This window comes from Blennius ocellaris, assembly GCF_963422515.1.
Source record: "Blennius ocellaris genome assembly, chromosome: 21".
Classification (NCBI taxonomy): domain Eukaryota; kingdom Metazoa; phylum Chordata; class Actinopteri; order Blenniiformes; family Blenniidae; genus Blennius; species Blennius ocellaris.
Genome location: NC_137670.1, coordinates 4,047,264 through 4,066,559, shown reverse-complemented (window position 1 = coordinate 4,066,559; position 19,296 = coordinate 4,047,264). Strand labels below are relative to the sequence as shown.

Below are 19,296 nucleotides of genomic sequence, written 5' to 3'. Positions count from 1 at the left end.
CCTCATCTTCACGTCCTTGAGAAAGATAATGTTGTGTATGAATACCGTGCATGAAATGGTTTTGTGCATATTTGCTATGCGATTTTGTGCGTGAATGGGTGCAATTTACCCTTATATCACTCAATTTCTTTACATACATATACACATACAATACTATTCATCTCTTAAAAAGAAATTGTCATGACATTGGTTTGAACTTGTCAACACTAAACATCTAATCCCATAACATTTTTCATACGTGATATAATCACAACCGACTTCAGTTTGAATTAAACTCAAGCAGACCCTGAGAATAACACATTCAGATAGCTTCGTCCTTCAAACAGGAAACCCTCCCTTATCTAACCTAGTGCTTCCTGTGCGTTTACAGATATGTTGGGTCGCACTCGGTTCGCCAGCTCCTCACAGAATTACAGCACCTTGCTGCTGGAAGAGGACACCGGGCTGCTGTATGTGGGGGGCAGAGGGGCCTTGTACGCCCTCAACACGTCCAACATTTCCACACCTGCAAACCTCACGGTAAGTCACTGAAAAAGTGAGTTAGTGCTACTGAATCAAGGCCTGTGCTGAGGATCAAGATCAACAAACTCTGTGGCCACGACCGTGCTGTGGCGAGGCACCGTTTCTCTCTATGCGATGGTCTGCAGTTGTCTGAAGCCTGTGAACTGGCATGTTCTCAGAATAGCACCAACTAAAGGAAAATTATGCCAAACAAAGAAAAAGATGAGGTTAAAGAAATTTGGATGGCGTGCTCGCTTATGCTGCCGATCAGTAACCATTGGCGAAAAAAGTAACAGCTTGAGATTTTTATTGACGACAAGAACTGTGTCCATTTTGATCAATAAGTCAACAGCCTTACCAGCATTGGAAGAACACGTCTGGGGCTTATAGAATGACCCGTGATAAACATATAGCCTGGGTTGACCTACCCAGACAGATGTGATCGTGATACGCGTTAACACGAAGGTTATCAACTTGGTAGTTCGCAGAGGTTTCCCTTCGGGATCAGTGCGCATAAAAGGAGTGGAGTTTGCAGCATCAGACGAATCACACACGGAGAAACTCTGCAGCGCAGCTTACTTTACCAGAGAGGAGAAGTTATTCTCCGAAAATATGATGAATTAAAACATATCCACGGGCTAAAAGTAATACTTGCTGCAGCCAAAGCCAGAAAATTGCTGACTTGTTAATGCGTGACTCCGTGAGATTATATGATATTAATTCATCAGACAATATAAACGGACAGGCAGTGGCAGTGTGATCACTCAATTTCACTTTAATTACAGCGAAAACGTTTCATGCAGAACTTCATCACTGCTCTTCTGTTGGTTTATATTTTCCATCAAGTTACTCTGAGGTTGAGCTTCCTCCTTGTGAGCGTGTTTTGTGCGTTCTATAAATTCATGTTTTTGCAGTTCTGTCAGTTCTGACCATTATCATTATCCTCATTGTTACAGATCAACCCTTATGGAGCTCAACAGACAAACAAAAACAAAAAAAACAATTGAATTGAAACAGTGCACCAATCAGGATCATCTAAGAGTGGACAGGATATTTTCCAAGAGATCTGATTGGTCAGGAGGCGGAGCTCTGACCTCTTATCGAGAACATAACCTGGTCTGTAACAGATTAGACATTTAGTGCAAGTTACCAGGGGGATTTATCCCGGTAAGAAGTGAATGAGAGTCGCAGTACAGAAAACTTAGGGTTAATCACTGAAGTTACCTCGATAAGAGAAAATCCAGTGTTGTCGTATCGGCCCCAGGTCAAACAGCTAAGGCCTGACTAGCCATTTTTTTTAGACGCAGTCGACTCCCAAATATAAATAATTTAAGACCTTGTTTACACGACGAAGTTTTCAATGTGAAAATGGAAAACTCTTGCATTTTGAGGGTCTGACAGCTGAACACGCAAATCTGTCTCAGTGTAAACCTTTTGAAACGCTGTGACTGTGCAACTATGGTCATAGTAAATAGTTCTTCTGCACATGCACGAGTTCATCGACAATAACAACAATGGCGGCCCCCTGAGTGTTATGACTCCCAGTCCATATTCCCCTGGGACTTGGTAGTTTTATAGTTGACAGTCACTGTAATAACAATCCAAGTGAGTCGCCTGTCCACACCAATGTCTGTTTATAGTGTATTACTCTCTGCACACGCAAAACCAACCAACAGCTCCAACCATTGGCCTTACTTGAAAACTACATTGATTTCAATGTTTCTTATGTTTCCTTGTAAATAAATAACGCAAACCTTTTATGAAATGAAAACACAAAAATGTTGCCGTTTGTTGTCATGTAAGTGGGCCTCTTGTTTTTTCACACTCTCTAGTCTGCTCCACTTCGTCGGGATGTCTTTACCAAGCTAGTCTCTTCTCAGAGTGGCATTTATTTATTTATTTTCACTTTAGTCTTTATTGATTGTTCTCTTCTTTTTCCCCCCAACACAAACAGAAAAAAACAGGACAGTATGTCCTGAAGAAAATGGAGTTGAGGTTAACTTAATCTCAACAGAAATAGCCTATAGGGTATATTAAAAACAAAACAAACAAACAAACATAAGTCAGTAAATAAAGAAAGAAAGAAAAGGAAATAAAGAATAGAAAAGAAAAGACAGTTGTATCCTGTTGGGAGCCTCAATCTATTTTGTCAGTTCATTTGCACAGTTTTCGTCTTCTTCGTTGAGCAGTCCTTCAATTGTCTGTCGCTATCCGGGTTCCTGGATAAACAAAAAAGGTCAATTTCTTCCATGTATCTTCTTGTTGTGCTTCTTGTAGTCTTAGTCAATATGTCAGTTTTTCTATTGTATAGATTTCTTGTATTGTATTTCTTGTATTTCTTGTATCGGTCCATTGTTGCCGTGTTGGTGGATCTACTTTACCCCAGTTCCTTGTTATAGCCTTTTTTGCAGCAATCAGTAATATTTTAACCAGATATATATATCCCCTGCTTGTATATTGTTTTCCGTTACCCTGATGCAGTTTGCATTGTTTATATGTATATTTGTCCAAAATGTCTGTATCTTCTGGCAATTCCAAAATATGTGTGTATGGTCTGTATTGATTCTTCCAGAGTGGCATTTGACCCAGTGTTTTTCTATCAACTCGGTAACAGCTGGTCATCCCAAACCAAATAGTGAAACCACAAGAAGCGAGAGTGCCAAGTGAAAATAGAGAATAGAAAGAGGTGCTGTCTGTCCGCTCCGGTCGTTACTAACAGGGTAAAACAGGCGAAAACAGAAGAAACCGCAAGCCCCATTCCTCAAGTTTTCATCCCAAGTGTTGAAAAGGGAGGAAACTAATAATAGCCTCAAACAGATTGAGCAAATCCCATTGTGTTCTTCCAATTTTATGGATATCGGATTAAATGCACCGGGCGTTTTTTCAAGAGTCACTGAGGAGAGTCCGGACTTAGTCACACAGCCAGAAAATAAAGTGTTCTCTCTCTCTCTCTCTCTCTCTCTCTCTCTCTGTCAGCGACAAACATACACTGGTTTTCTTGACTTTCCTGCATCCACCCCTGTCTAACTTTAATATTTTCAATTAATCTATTTGTCACTCTTCACATATTGAAATAACTGAGTCATGTTTATTATTCTCCAATTATTTGCAGATTGATTGGGACGCGTCCCTTGAACAGAAGAAGCAGTGTCTAAACAAAGGCAGAGATAATCAGGTACAAGGCGACAGCGTCACGATCCTATTTTTATTTTCTTTCATAATGCCCTGAAGCCCTAATTAACACTATTACTTGAGACATAAATGAGTTCCTTCAGCTTTGTGATGTAGTGATTGCTAATGGCAGCAACATTTCTGTGCCCTGCTAATTTATTTCTCTCAAACACTAAAGTTGGAGCTGGCGATATATGAAAAATCACATTCATTAAATAGCTACTTGCCCAAAATGCCTGCTCTGCATGATGTTCTCGACTCAGTCTTGTTGTATAACCCAAAATAACCTTTTGTTTTCTTCTGCTCTCTGTAGACTGAGTGTTACAACCACATTCGGTTTCTGCAGCGATACAACGAGACTCACCTGTACGCCTGCGGAACCAACGCCTTCAGACCTCTCTGTGCTTACATCGTAAGAGCTCGTGTAGTTTAACCACGGCACATTAGCGACTGGGATTTAAATCAGACCATTAACTGTGTGTTCTCGCTCATCTTTCTGCAAGGACGCAGAGCGGTTCAGCTTCACCTCGGGCTTTGAGGAAGGCAGAGACAGGTGTCCATACGACCCGGCGAAGGGATACACTGGGCTTTTTGTAGGTATGTCTCCCACCTCTGCATAGAATCTGTTTGTTGAAGCTCCTGCAGATCATAATAAAGAGCGCAGCATTGATTGTGTCCATGGTCAAACAATGAAGGAGAAAAAAAAGGAGCTATTGTATAACATACTCATACTGCATCATCAAACAGGACAGTTCAGAGCTGCATCAACGCGCCGTGAAGCTATAATTAGGCACAGAAGTGCTTTGAATAAATACAAACGTCATTGTCCTGAGTGTCTGCATAGATCCATCCACCAGCTGATGGTTTATCCACAACAATGAGGCAGCCGGGATTAGATGCCAGGATGGCCACAATCACAAAAAGAATTAACTTCGCCAAAGCTGTGGGTATTTTCTAGCTTTAAAAAATGGTATTTTATTGTTTATGGTGAAGTTCTGGAAGGCTCCAACTCGAGCTACTGACCATGAGATATAATTACTGTCACTTTTTAAAAGTCACACACACACATGTAAAACTAGGATCCCTTCTTTTATGTATGCGTCGCCAAATAACAATACAAATGTCACCATTGCATGGAGTGATAGGTCACTGTTTGTAAATGTGGCCACTTGGCTATGGGCTTATGCTAATTCATACATGTGTTGTTTTAAAGTTTGTCTTGCGGTCAAACCAAACAGAAATCAGCATCTTTTCGCAGAGTTACTTTTAGAAACTCACTTTGGCTGATGTAACCTGCACTTTGGGTATTTCTATGTCTATTGGTGATTTGTAGTTTGTTGCAGGGGTTTCAAACGCAATTTAGGGCCACTAACAATCCAATTTCACCTTGAGTTGGCCCAGAGTATACGCGACAGAAATATTTATATTTTTGCAAAACCAAACAACTACAACCGGAAATGCCTACAATGTCAACATAAATCTTTGTGCTTGAGACTTTAAAAAATATCCTGTTCACATTATGTTTTATGACTATATTTTCCTACAATGTGGTCAAAAAGGTTTGCATGCCTTTCATTGAAAAAAAAACAAAAAAACAAAACTCTTCTATGATCTCTTATTCTGAAACTTTCCTTTACCGAAACATTTTTCTGATTTGTAAATCAGAGGGCGAGATGTTCACGGCTTCTCAGTACGAGTTTCGCAGCTCTCCAGATGTGCGCAGAAACTTCCCTTTCCCCACGCTAAGGACAGAGGAAGCGCCCACCCGGTGGCTTCTGGGTAAATATACAAACATCTACATCAGCTAATGTTGGCACGTACAAAATAGCTGCAGACTGTTTATATTGCATTTTCCCCCACTTACAGTGCACTAGTAAATCGACCAGACCTCGTTGACACTTTTCACTCTGTTAATATTGTTTTCTTGCAACAACAAGAAACAGATTCAGACTGAGAACAAAAGTCATATCAAAAACATTGCATGCAGTGCTTCAGTAACTGTGTTGCTGTGATTCAATAATATTTAAAAGCTCCATCTTTAGTTTCCAGGGAGACACTTCCCAGGCTGCTAATAGGTCTGTGTTTGGACTTGTACGTGTGCGTGTGTGTGTGTGTGCGCGCGTGTGTGTGTGTGTGTGTGTGTGTGTGTGTGTGTGTACAGAGGCAGATTTTGTGGGATCCGTGCTGCTGAAGGAGAGCATCAACAGCTCCATCGGCGATGATGACAAGATTTACTTCTTCTTCACCGAGCGCAGCCAGGAGCAGATTGCCTACCCGAGCCAGACCAAAGTGTCGAGGGTCGCTCGAGTCTGCAAGGTCAGAGTTGAAAGACGAGTGGACGCAATCATAACAATGGTCTTGCAGTATTATGCAAAAGAAAAGCAGAGTTACAATGAGTGCAAGGTCGCCCGAAGAAAGAAAGAAAGAAAGTCTTCCCAAGTGTGAAAATGGTGGGCTGAGATTAACTTCTACATCCATTTTTTTTTCTTTTTTTTTAAATGGATGTAGAAGGACTTTCTGTTCTTGATTTCTTTCCTAGCGTCCGCTCTCCTCATACAGCAATTTCAGCGCTGAATCAAGTAGCAGTTAGGCATCTGTAATCACAGTTTCTTCACGGGCTCTGGTGCTTTTCTGTTGCCAGGCAAAGTCCACAAACCACCCCCTCCAATGGAAAACCCTCCACCCCACCCCCTCTCACTGTATTGCCATATGACCCTCTTCCTTTCCTCCTCCTCCTCCTTCTCTTCTTCTTCTTCCTCCCTATCACCTCATTTCACTCGTGATCATCACTGCTGGTCTAGACATGATGCCCAGCAACCATTCCTCGAGGTCTGCCCCCCCCCCCCCCGGGTTTCTTTCAGCAGTCTTTGGTGGTGTAATTACGGTCATAGTGTGCTGCTGTATTGAAATCGCATTGGCAGGGAATAAAATAAATGACTGGGTTTGGTGAATGAATGCAGCAGTTGTGAATCACCTTGAGTAAGCTCGTGAAATAAATTTCTCCAAATGCTGGAGAGGGAAGAGAAATGAACGGAACTGAGCAAGCACTTTGAATTTTAACGTCCAAGAATAAGCTCTAATATCCGAATCACTCCACAAGTCGTGAAAGGTAATATTACCTGCTGCAAACTTTTTTAATCCTCCAAGTCATGAGTTTCTTGGAATGTGTCAAAAAGGACTTTTTCTTCAAACAAAGAATTCTCCAATGCATATTTACCAAAAAAGTTTGCAGAGGTTATATTTTCATCTGCGTGTGCATTTATTTATTCATTTGTATGTATGTATGTAGCGTCTTTTTCGCTACAGGCATGTGTGTGTTTTCAGTTAAAAAATAAATAAATTAATTAATAAAACAGCTCCCACTAGTGGTCCAACATGAAAACTACATATTTTTCAGCATTTCTGCTTTGTAAAACTTTGCTGAAAATGCAAAAACGATGCGTTTCCACTTGAAACGTTGTGTAAGTGGCTCCCTAGGTTACCCGTATGCAGTGTGTGTGTGTGTGTGTGTGTGGTTGTCTGTCTCTCAGTCATTGCCTGTGGTGGACTGGAGCCCAATACGGGGCGGACTCTGACTTCACCTATAGTCAGCTGGGCTCAGTTCCAGCCCCCATGAATGGATGTGTGGCGGAATTCCTGACGATAATGCATCACATTACGGTGAAACGGAAGGAGAGAGTAACGTGATTCCATTCCTCCTTTTTACACATTACGGACATCACTTAAATACTCTTTTATCCGGACATGACACAAGCCTCTGACTTTTTATTTTCCTTTGGATTGTTGCACATCTCAATACTTCATAGTAGATCTTTTCCGTGCCGAGGAAGATAGTTTGTGAACATCTTGCGGCACCGTCTTAAAAAAAAAAAAACCCATCTGATTCTTTCTGCATCCAAATGAAGTCATTTTGTTGGAAATAAGGTCCGGACTGAACTCTTCCTCTCTCTTTCATCAGCGCTGTCGAGTTGTCTGAGCAGTGAGGAGTGTCATAACGCAGTCTGAACTAGGCCACAGCAGCAGCACATGCAGATGTCGCGTCGGTCCCCAGCTTCAGCCCCGCAGATGCCAGTGCCACCCCCCCGCTGGTTGGGGGCACAGCCACAGATAGTGAAGCCTCTGGCCTGAACGCATTGAAAACCTGCCATTTCTGAGCCGAGTAACCAGTTGTCCTCTTCTGCTTTTCACTTCCCCGCCGGACTGCAGTGACTTCCTTGCTCGTGACCTATTTTCACTGCGAGGGGACACGATGACATTAAAATGAACCCGTTTCAGTGCACAATTAAGCTATTTGGACATTATTTCGCTGTGGTGATTCAGATATCTCCAGCAATGAGAGAGAGGCTATGCGTAGTTGTCTTTTCCTCTCTGTATTATCGTCGCGGCGCAGTTTGCATCATGTCGTCAGGGGTTAATTTCCCCACGGGCATGTTTCTATGGTGCTGCTTGGATTCTTGATTCTTATTCCCTTCAATTCACCTCCTGACAGTTCAGTGACCCTGGCTGTGCTTTGGCTGACACAGATTGTAATCTAATTCCACAATATTAGCCTGGTATCACCTCTATACACATATTAATGCTGTTTCATCCATCCAATCTATATAAATCAGCTTTTCTTACTTTTGTGAAAAGTTCAAAGAGTCTTCATCTTGTGTTTCATAGTAAAGGGTTTGAAATGTATAATAATATAAGTTGTCTCCTCTCTGCATCCGTGAGATCCATCTGGGTCATAATCATGCTCCCACTGTCACAGCAGTCTGATCTCAAAATTCAATAAAAGTTATACATTACTTCAGGTGATCTCTCCATGTGAAACTATAAAGCGAGATTTTAATAGACTTACAGTTTGAAGCTATTATGTCTTCCTGCGTGGGAGGCTGAGGCTGGCTGAGCATCTTGATGAACGACAGATGTCACCCAAAGACATAAACAAAGAAAGATGAAGCACCGCGATTCAGGCAAACAATAAGAAAAAAAATAGTCCTGTCTATTTTTTTCTTCTTTTCATCGGAATGAGGTGCGCGGAATCACTCTTTTAGGAGAGAACTCTCGCTGCCTCACTTCATACTGCAGCTGAATGCAATAGTAGGCAAACACTGCATGAACGCAGCGTTCAGCCCCACTCCTCCTCTTCTGAGAGGAAACATGGGTGGCCACTGGACATGTACGCACTTGGTTTTAATTGACAAGTTGAATTACAGTGCACTTGCTCGGTTAGTGTGTTTCATTATTGGAGGTATGAGAGCTATCGTCCAATTTCTCTTTCGCTGAATGTGATAAAAGCCCTTCAGAAAGCCAGCGTGCCCCTTCTTCTTTGTCATTTTTGAAGAAGAATCACAGTGAAAGAGGATTAAGTGAAGTTTAAAACTGATATGAGAACATAATATGACATGGCCTGTATGATAATTATAAAAATTTATTTATATGGATTTGGTTTTTTGACAAAACTATCAGTATAACACTCCCATGGCTTTATAGAGAGAGATTACTGCTTTTTCAAAAGCTTTTTGCACTTTTTCCATAGTCCACAGTACATATGCATTACATATACATAAATTCCACATGTGAGTTTAAAGGTAAGTGGGAGACTTCCATTTTTGAGTTCTTAGCTTGGTTTTGGTCGAGGAGCATGGACGGTCAACTTAGATTAGGTGTTGGCAGTTTGGTCAGACCTTGGGGCAAGCATGGTTTGGTGAAGGGCAAGATAAAATCCAAAAGACATAAGATGAACATGTGCCAAAACCACCACCCACACACACGCGCACAGGCACACAGACACAGACACACACAGGGAACAATGGAAACTCCTCACAGAAAGACTCAATGTCCTGAATTGAACAAGATATTCTTTCTGCTTTCCACGATGCCACTGTGCTGCTCTGCATAGATGAAAAAGCATCAAAAAGTGGTCGCTGCCTTCTTGTACTCTTCTTTATTGGTGTGTGCCGAGCAGTGCCTGAGTCTTTTTTTTTTTTTTAAACTCACAGTTCTGAGTTGGTAAAATTACCTCAACAGTAATCCACTGAGTGCAGCACATTAGATTGATGAGGACACTTTGGAGACTTCCTTTGCATAACGTGCAGCATAAAAGCATTCAAAATGCCATTTGTTGTATACTACAATGAATGCAAATCACTCTCCTTTATGCATGGAGCAGTTGTGTTTGTGTGATTTGAGCTGAACTGACTGACTTAATGGAGTCATCCATCGACTGCCGTCTCCTCTGCCTGCAGACGGACTGGGGCGGCCAGAGGACCCTGCAGAGGAAGTGGACCACCTTCCTGAAGGCCAGAATGGTGTGTTCAGTCCCAGAATACGAGCTGCATCTCAACATCCTGCGTGACGTGTTCGTCCTGCAGGGGCGAGACGCTCACAGCAGCATCTTTTACGGAGTTTTTGGTCTGGAATGGTAAGAGATGATGTGTGATTTATCTAATTTGTCATTCGACGTCACCCAATTGACAGGCGACTTTGCCTTTGTCTTTAAATCTACATGATAACTGTCTGCACTAGAAGTCGCTTGCAATTTATGAGCATGGTTTGGTAATCAGGACCTATTTTGCTAATCAAAATTAATAATTGATCAATCCTCCTTGCATAATTGCAAATTTTATTGATCACTCAATATGATCCAGTGTTTTAATACCTTTTTGTTCCCTTCCTATCCCTGCTTATAGGATCCAGCATACTTCTCATAATCATATATCAGCAGTAACCTCCACAGCATGACTGCTAGATATTCATCAGGGTGTCACATGTTTGTTACATGAGATTTCCATCAGGTTAAATGTATCCTGGAAGAGGTCACTGAAGCATTTACTCTTTCTCAAGAAAGCTAACTATATCAAGTGAGTTTAGTAATAAAAGACTGATAATTCCTTTGATTACAGTGGATGTATGTTTGTAATTCAATCAAAGAAACTTAGCACTCAGATGATATTTGATATAAGTGAATTTAGATTGAGTTTGTTAAACAAAGACAAAATGGATCATCTGTGCAGAGGCTCACTTCTTTTTCATGGCTTTACTCCGAATACTTACATTTGCATTTACCCAAACTCAATGGTGATATTTGCAATAAAAACTGGGAAAGAAGTGCCCCACTAACTTGAAATTAATCGATTTAGCTAAATAATGTATGATGAGTTAGTAGGAGTATGTAATCAGTGTCTGTCAAACAAGCAGAATTTCAAATAGCACTAGGGAAGAAGTATACTGTTTTGCCAAAATGATGTGAATTTCCAGCTCACAAGGGTTGAAGGCAAGAGACATCTTGAGCAGGAAAACACAAAGATACAGATGAGACACACTCACAATCTGTGAGAGGAAACCAGAGAAACCCCCATGTGTGCGGGGAGAACATGCAAACTCAGCAAAAAAAAAGACCCAAGCTCAGCTTTGAATAGGACCGTTCTGGTGAGTGCCAACCACGACATCACCACTATATCGCAGTACAGCCTCGGTTTCTTCTCATTATTTAGCATTTTATCAACATTGTTTCTTTCAAGTCCATCGTAGGTAATTGTCTGAAGTGAAGCAGCCGAGCTGCAGTTGGAACTGATGTGACAGTGTCAGAAGGACATTGACTGCCAGTAGAAAATCTGGCGGCGATGTGACTGTTTCTGCTGATCTGCAGAGTCATCCTGCATAAAAACCGTCCCACGGGTGTTAATATTATGACGGATAGGGTCGTGTTGCAAATGACATCTATTAAAATATATCCTCCAAAGCAGAGGGGCCTTAACTATGGTCCCTGGTTTGGTTTTGATTTAAGATATGCACTTAATCATTTTACTATGATGGATAAGTTTGCCTCTGAGTCAGTCAAAGTAAACTGTTACTGCTGGTGCTGGTGCCAAAAATGGAAAAACTCAAAACAGTTTCAGTAAACGCCCCCCGTGGTGAGCGGCATAGCCCTATGCAGATGTTTCTCTACGTGGCGCTCAGTTAAAACACCTCCACTGCTTTAATGCTTCTTCTCCGTTTCCCCCACTGCCTCACTTCCTTTGGTTAGGCATTTGATGTTTGACGTGGGTTTCGTCTCGTCACTCACTGCGGCAGCTGTCCCGTGTCAGTCCTCTCCTCACGCTTTCCTTTCTTTGAATGAAAAAGAAAAGCACACCTGTGTGAGCCGCAGTCATCACGGTACGGTGGAGACTCAAACGTGCGCGGATGAGTCAGCCCCCGAGCGACGCCACTCACCACTTCTGAAGACAGACTCCGGTTTCACTTCGCTCTCGTTTGTCTCACTTGAATGCTTTTCAAGATCGAGCCGAGCGCTCAACGGACATAAGAATGTGACGCGCACATTTTCCCCATCATGACTAACCTGAGCTCTGGGGCTAAAGAATAAGGGTCAGCCTTATCCAGGTGCACTACAAAAAGTACAAGTGGGGCATTTTTTTCTGCTTATGACTCACGGGAAGAGGGTATTTTAGTACTCTGGGTTGAAAGTGGGTAAATTACACACCTGTCAGTGAGCCACACCCACGTTCCCATTCAAGACACACCGATGAGCTCCAAAAGCCCCCCGAAATCTGAAGTCTATCAGCATGACACCCACAGTTGTCTGAAGATGTCAGCACCTCATGAACCTTTTCTCCAGTGGCTGCTGATAATCTGTATTGTGACTGAAATTAAACCTGGGTGGCAGTTGCTCCCAGGTAAAAACCTTCCGTTGGAGTTTGTTCAACGTTGAATTATTCTGAATCTTCACTGTGTCCTGTGCATGTGTCTTTTCTGCACGCCCGTCTTTCAGGAAGAATATCAAAGCGTCTGCTGTCTGCCAGTACGCCTTCTCAGAGGTCCAGAAGGCCTTTGAAGGGCCGTACATGGAGGTGCAGGACTCAAAGTGGAGGGAGTACACCGGGAAAGTTCCAGAGCCAAGACCGGGATCTGTAGGTTGAATCCGTCAAATCTCTTCCAAAAATAATTTCTCTACTGTTTTTTTTCCCCCTCCAATCACTCCTGTCTTCCCTCCAGTGTATAACAGATCTGCACAGGTCCCAGGGCATCAACTCATCACGAGACCTCCCGGACAGCGTCCTCACCTTCGCCAGAAGGCACCCGCTGATGGCGAGCCAAGTGCACCCGATCGGCATGCGGCCGCTCATGTTCAAGAGGAGCGTCAACTACGTGAAGATAGCAGTGCACAAGGAGGCCGCGCTCGACGGGAACTTTTACACAGTGCTCTTTTTGGGGACCGGTGAGTTTCTGCTGGCAAATCCCACAAACTGATTAAAAGACAGCAGGGACAAAAGACACATCAGGAATCAAATGAAATGGATGAAGTAATTTGACATTTGAGTGTATTTTGCACCAGGAGGGATTATTAAAGATGTCATAATGTTGAAATCCATAATTCAATTTTTTTAAACTTTTTAATATTATTTTCATGAAGTGAACATGTCTTTGTGCAGAGAAAACATTTGGAGTTGTATTAAAAGGTTACCAGGCCCTCTTAAAGTCAAACTTTGCTGTATATGGCTCTTGTAATGTTTTCATACTGTTCAGAATTGAATAGACGTCACGGCTCCACAGGACACAGTCGCCCTAGTTATTCATGTAGCGCCCCCAAGGAAAATTAATCCTTGATTTAACATCTGATATATCTTGTGCTGTCATGCCATACGTAGATATATGTTATTGTTCATCAATTCGCGAGAGCAAACATTTTCCCTGCATTGCTTTAAGGGAGATGCTAACTTTAGCATGCTGTCGGCAGCTGTCAGCGGCGCTCGCCGTCTCACTTTAGCGTGACGAGGTTGCGCCTTCTCTTGCAGATGACGGATGGCTGCATCGGGCCGTGGAGGTTGATGGAGAGATGCACATCATCGAAGAGCTGCAGATGTTTAATGAACCACAGCCCATTCGGAGCATGGTCATATCCTCCGCTCTGGTAATGCAGAAGGGGATTTAGACTCGTAGTGTGAAAGCACAGGGACATTTGTGAAGTGAATTGAGTGAGGCGAGGAGAACAACGGGAGGGTCAAAAGAGAAAGGCAAGAAATAAAACCCAATGGATTGCAAGAATTAAAGATGCAAAACACCATAAAATGAGGAATTGCTTCACAAAAAGACAGCCGCAGAGACAAAGCCTTTAACCTTGCAGAGCAGAAGTATCTACAAGGATTTAAACAGCCTCTATACACAGCGAAATAAAACTCCAATACTTTAATGAAACACAACAAGAATAATTTCTTACTTCCTAGTGCACCTCAAGTTATTGACATAAACCAGACACCTTTTGCAACCTTTTCACTTCCATTCTGTCAACACACTGACATGATTTGATGTACTTCACGTAACTTTTTAACTCCTGGACTTTTTTTGAGCAGTCTAGAAATTTTTTTTTTTTTTTTAAACTAGCAGGAAGCAGAAAAGTGGAACTTTGTACATATTTGTCAATACAGTGGCCCTCAGGACTTCTGCTGCGTGACTGTCCAATAACAGAGCAGCCTCCAGTGTGTCACACACATCCGCAACATGAGCTGTCAAATACACACAGTCATATTGAAGAACTGCCAGATATTGAAAGTTGACCTGAAAAAAGAAAAGGAGAAGAACTCACAGACATTTTTGGACACCTCTACAGCTGTCTCTATCTCAAATCAGAATTGATGGAAATGACAGCAAAGAATAGGTCCGCTGGTCTTCAGTGCAAGCAAAACTTTGGAATCACAGAGAATCCATGGATGTATTACTGAGCTTTTCTTAGTGATCAGGCAGATAAAATACAGAATAAGATGCCAGGAAATCGTGCAGAAAGCTTCAAAGTGTAATAATAATAATTATAATAATAATAATGATGGTCACCACATCAGCACATTTGACAGGCCCAAATTTATACATGCAGAGATGCAACACAAAAAAAATATTTATTTTGTTAGCCTAAGATCTGTTGTTTTTCTTATTAAAAAAAAAAAAATTATAATCTAAATCCATAATTAGCACAATCGAAATGAGAAAAATCCTTTTTATTTCAGAAGTTATGAGTGTGAACATAACTGATAAAACTATCAACATTTGGTCAAAGTTTTACTTAGATGCGCCTTTATTTTCAAACACTTGAAATAGAACACACGGCGCACCGCCATGTGAGTCTATTTGCACATTTCAACCTACTCAAGAGGAGTAAATGTCATTATTCTTTCATTCCTTTGCAGAGGAGCGTCTACGTGGGCTCACACTCCGCAGTGGTTCAGGTACCGATGTCCACCTGCCAGAGGTACACGTCATGTTACGACTGCGTGTTCGCCAGGGACCCCTTCTGCGGCTGGGACGGGAAAGTGTGTGTGGAAATAGCCTCGCGTGCACAGAGGTGAAGGGAAAACACACACCTGTGCACAAACCTGATTCGCACATGTGGACACAAGTCACATTTCACGCTTGGAGCGAACAGCCACAGATGCAGAGTTTTATATGGAGTGTGCAGAGCGTGTACACACAGTGCATGCAGTAAACAAGGGTTAGAGAGATTTAGCAAGAGGCAAACCAGACTTTAGTTTACAGAGATACATTTGCATTGCTCTCATATAGATCCTGAGTCTATAGTTTCCTAAACCTCCTCCATAGTCCCGCCTGTTCACTCTGCTCATAATTTCCACACAAGGGTTTTTCTCTCTTTTTGTCTCTAAACTATTTTCCGTATATGGAGGATATGGACACATCTATCCAGTCCATCACAGGACAAGCAGACAGTCTCACACACTCACATTCATCAAATAATCTTTGTTTTTGGACCATGGGCGGAAACAAAGCCTACACACACACAGGGATAATGTGTAAACTCCCACTCAGAAAGGCTGGATTTGAACCAGGGATCGTCTCCCTGTGACGCAAGACTGCTCATCCACTGTGAGATGTCTTGAACAGAGAACCAGAGTTTAATCACTATTACACACTGTACAGTATTTTGCATTTACGTTTTTTTGGTTGATGTTTATTTATTTTTCCTTCTGAGCCCAACAGCAATATCTGCGCAGGATTAATTATTTAGACAGTTTTTCATACCGCTCCAACAGAATTTCTATGAAAGCAGGTCTAAGACAATTTGGTTGACCTGGATTTTGCTCAACAGCTTGGTTCAGCTCGGCGGGGGTTTCCTCTGAAACGGGAAGCTTTGAATTTATAATGGATATATTGGACATACTGTCAACGTTTATATTGATTGGGACTGGCGCGTTCTTTCAGTAACGCTCACAAATCCTCAAATGTTTAAAATGTATTATCAGTGTAAGGTCTATATGAATTAAAGAAAAGAAAAGCTAAACTGCTACAATATTTATTTGCTATCGTTATTAAAAATACAAAACACCCAAACACAGACAGACCGACAACCAATATATACCAAAGCCACCAGGTGAAGACAATCACACACTCAGTCACTGGTGAAAGAGAGAGGGAGCATGACAGTTATATACTGTATATATGTACATTCCAGTTCATATCAAGTGAGATTTTACTATATTGCACCTAAAAAAAGGACCCGTCTCTTTATTTCAAATCCATAGCTTACTGAACTAATCTGTCTAAAGTGGGCCAAACTCGTAAAATAATGTCATAATAACGTTAAAATTTAAACTTTCAAGTTGTTCTTTGTTGTGGAGCAGAATACACGTGACGAAATTGTTGACATTTCCACAAAACGACAGAAAGCGGCTAAAATAGCAACATAAAGTCAAATAAAATGAAACATTCTTGTGCAAAATACAGCAAAATGTCAAAACTTCTATAGCTGTTGCATTATGCATGTTTGTTTGGGTTGTTTTTTTTTTTTTTTTTTTACAAAACACATCTTTGAAAAATCTATGTTTTCTTTGACATTTCTACAGTTTGCAATTTGGTTTTGGCCCATGGGCCTTGTGTTTGACACCCACACACTAACTCATTAAAAACTGTTGTTAACTCTCTGTTCACTCTGCATGAGTGAACAATCTGTTTTAATTTCCATTGCTGCAGCACATACTTCTGTGGTTTGTTTCTTTTTTTTAAAAAAACAATTCATATATTTTGTTGAAAAAATGCAACTGAAATGATGGTGACGGACTCCACATAACTGATTAGCCGTTAGCACACCGACCACATTACGTGTTCGACTCGAGATGAGGAATATCGTATGAGAGGAGAGATAAGCTGAAGCCAAATTCCACTTTTTGCTCCACATTTGCTCGAGTGACCTCCACAAAAAGCCAAACATGCAGCAAGTTCCGGCAGTTGTGCAAAGATCGATTTTGTGAGTTCAAATCTTTGCAGCAGGAACTTCGTCTCAACGAGATATTCTTTTGATTTGTTTAGATTCCTTTAAACTCCCTTGTAATCTGACGCAATCTGTGCAGTGAGTGATTGCTTCTGCTTTTTCTTTTCGGTCCAAAACAACTTCTACTAGAGTAGTTCTTGAGTATCACAGTCATTCAAAATTACTTGAAATTTCTCTTTCCTGTTCCCAAACCATTAGTAGCATGAGCTTCTCCATTCTTATCACTAAAAGCATGCTAACACGATGCTCTGTGCTTTTTAGAGTTTTATTTGTACTGATGTTTTGTCATTTTCTGGCTTTGTTCTGGAATTGATTTTTAGCTGTTAGAATCACTGGCTTTATTTTAATGATACGATTGCAGAACTGTGAAAAAGTGCACAATTAGTGAGCACTTTTGTAATTTTTTTCCAGATCAGCTTTCATGATGTGGCAGTTCTTCAATGTCACTGTGTGTTTTCGATGTCACTCTCAAACTCAGGTTACAGATGTGCGAGAGGATAGTGAAGAACTAAGCTGACTTGACTAGGAGCGGAAAGGTTTTGAAATTTTCAGTCATAGGAGGCCAAATCCTACCAATGGTGACGGGATCAGAATTAAAATAGTTAATACTCATCTTTTAGGTAGAGTTAGGATGAAATTGTGAATGTAGAAATCATTCTCAGGTTACAGTTTTCGGGTTAATCACAATTTTGTGTCATATAATTTTGTGTGTATTACCTTAATAAAAAAGGCTTTCCTGCTTTGTAAAGGGCTAATGCTAATTCGCAAACTTAATTTCTACAGGTCGAACCTGACCCAAGATATCTTCAGAGGGGTCAGAGGCTGTAAGGAGAATTCAGGAAATGGTATGTATGATGATGCAATTCACCTCCGAGTCGAGATTTCGGGGTTAAAGAAAGTCCAACAAATGAAAGTGAGATTTCATTTGGTGTATCGCTTCTTTCCCGTCCCCTCAAATCCCAGCATACCCATTTTAATCAGTTCCTCCGCTTGCTGGAGGTCAGTCCGTCAAGCTTCCTGCTGCAGCTCTCACTTAATTTAAAGAGGCTTGTAGAATGTGACACAAAGTGATGTGAAGATTGCAAAGATTGCTCACCTGCACGTTTAAATCATGACCTCAGTGACACGACACTTTCTCTGTATTCCGCCTCTCTCTCCTTCTCAATCCGTTCCTCCGTTCGTTCTTCTTCTCAGTGGTCCACCGGAGGCGTGCAGTAATGTCGGGCGATGACGTCCTGCTCCAGTGCGAACTCCGCTCCAACCTGGCAACCCCGCGCTGGACGCTCAACGGGAAGGAACTCCAGGGATACGGCCTCAATTCGGGCTACCGCATCGGCACGGATGGCCTGCTCATAATCGGAGCCCGCGTCCAGCAGGGCGGCTCCTATCGCTGCTTCGCCGTGGAGAACGCCGTCTCCGTCCTGGTCTATCTTTACACAGTGAGGGTCCACACCGACCCGTTCTTCCCCGTGGAGCCCACATCCGCTACCGACCCCACCACAGTCTCCAGCCCGACCTTGTTCTCCACCAGAAGCCCCACCGAGCAGCCGTTGCCCTCCCCTCCCGCCCCGGTGCCGGCGGGACCCGAGTTCCAGACCTACAAACACATGGAGGCCGTCTACATCTCCCTGGTGGCGGTTCTTGGCGGGCTTTGCTTGGTGTTGACTGTGGTGCTGCTGTACATCAGCTTCTGCTCCAGGCAGGCCTCTCAGGACCGCAAGTTCTCCCATCAGGGTCTGCAGGTCCTGGGGGCGTCTGAGAGGAAGAGAAGCTCCCACCTGGAACTCAAAACCATCTCCAGCCACTGCAACGGCCGCCAGGGCCGCCGCTCCATCTCGGTGCCCACCTTCGGAGACTTCGGGGACGGCTTCCTCCAGATCGTCCCGGGCGAATGCCAGCTCTCGCCCTGCAGGACGCCCCCACCGGCCCCTCCCCTTCCCATGCCGCCGCCGCTCCCCGACACGGACTACGCCAACGGGATGTCCGCCACCCTGCCCAGCGTGCTGAGGAAGATGAACGGGAACAGCTACGTGCTGCTGAGGCAGGCCGACCCCGAGGGCATGTCGCCGCTCTACCACTCGTTCACAGAGGAGCTCAACAGGATCCTGGAGCAGAGGAAACACACGCAGCTGGACCTCCAACCAGACGAGAGCTCCATCTAAGGGGACGTCCCTCTCAGTGTTGGTCCCCCAGGTTATTTATTCCTCCCCGTAGTTGTGGGCAGAACTGATTAACTGTTGTATGATTCGCTGCTGTTTATTTACCCAGTGTCACAGTCGGTGCAACTCCTGTCTTTACCTGAGCTGAAGTGTGCGGCTCCCTGTTTCCCCCCTTGACAATCGGTCCCTGGTTCCATTTCAGTGGTA

The 19,296-nt window shown here is 42.7% G+C and overlaps 1 protein-coding gene across 1 annotated transcript in view; it reads left to right on the top strand.

Annotated features, from left to right (window-relative positions):
• Positions 1-19,092, top strand: part of sema4gb (sema domain, immunoglobulin domain (Ig), transmembrane domain (TM) and short cytoplasmic domain, (semaphorin) 4Gb) — a gene marked incomplete at both ends in the record, with an annotated part of 32,379 nt that extends 13,287 nt beyond the window's left edge. Inside the window, 13 exons of the mRNA XM_080517593.1 lie at positions 371-519; positions 3,614-3,676; positions 3,986-4,084; positions 4,176-4,269; positions 5,338-5,451; positions 5,834-5,988; positions 9,906-10,081; positions 12,431-12,569; positions 12,655-12,877; positions 13,455-13,570; positions 14,838-14,992; positions 17,714-17,775; positions 18,125-19,092. Coding sequence (XP_080373719.1) covers positions 371-519; positions 3,614-3,676; positions 3,986-4,084; positions 4,176-4,269; positions 5,338-5,451; positions 5,834-5,988; positions 9,906-10,081; positions 12,431-12,569; positions 12,655-12,877; positions 13,455-13,570; positions 14,838-14,992; positions 17,714-17,775; positions 18,125-19,092 — 2,513 coding nt within the window. The remainder of the gene's footprint in view (positions 1-370; positions 520-3,613; positions 3,677-3,985; positions 4,085-4,175; positions 4,270-5,337; positions 5,452-5,833; positions 5,989-9,905; positions 10,082-12,430; positions 12,570-12,654; positions 12,878-13,454; positions 13,571-14,837; positions 14,993-17,713; positions 17,776-18,124) is intronic.
• Between the last annotated feature and the right edge of the window lie 204 nt (positions 19,093-19,296).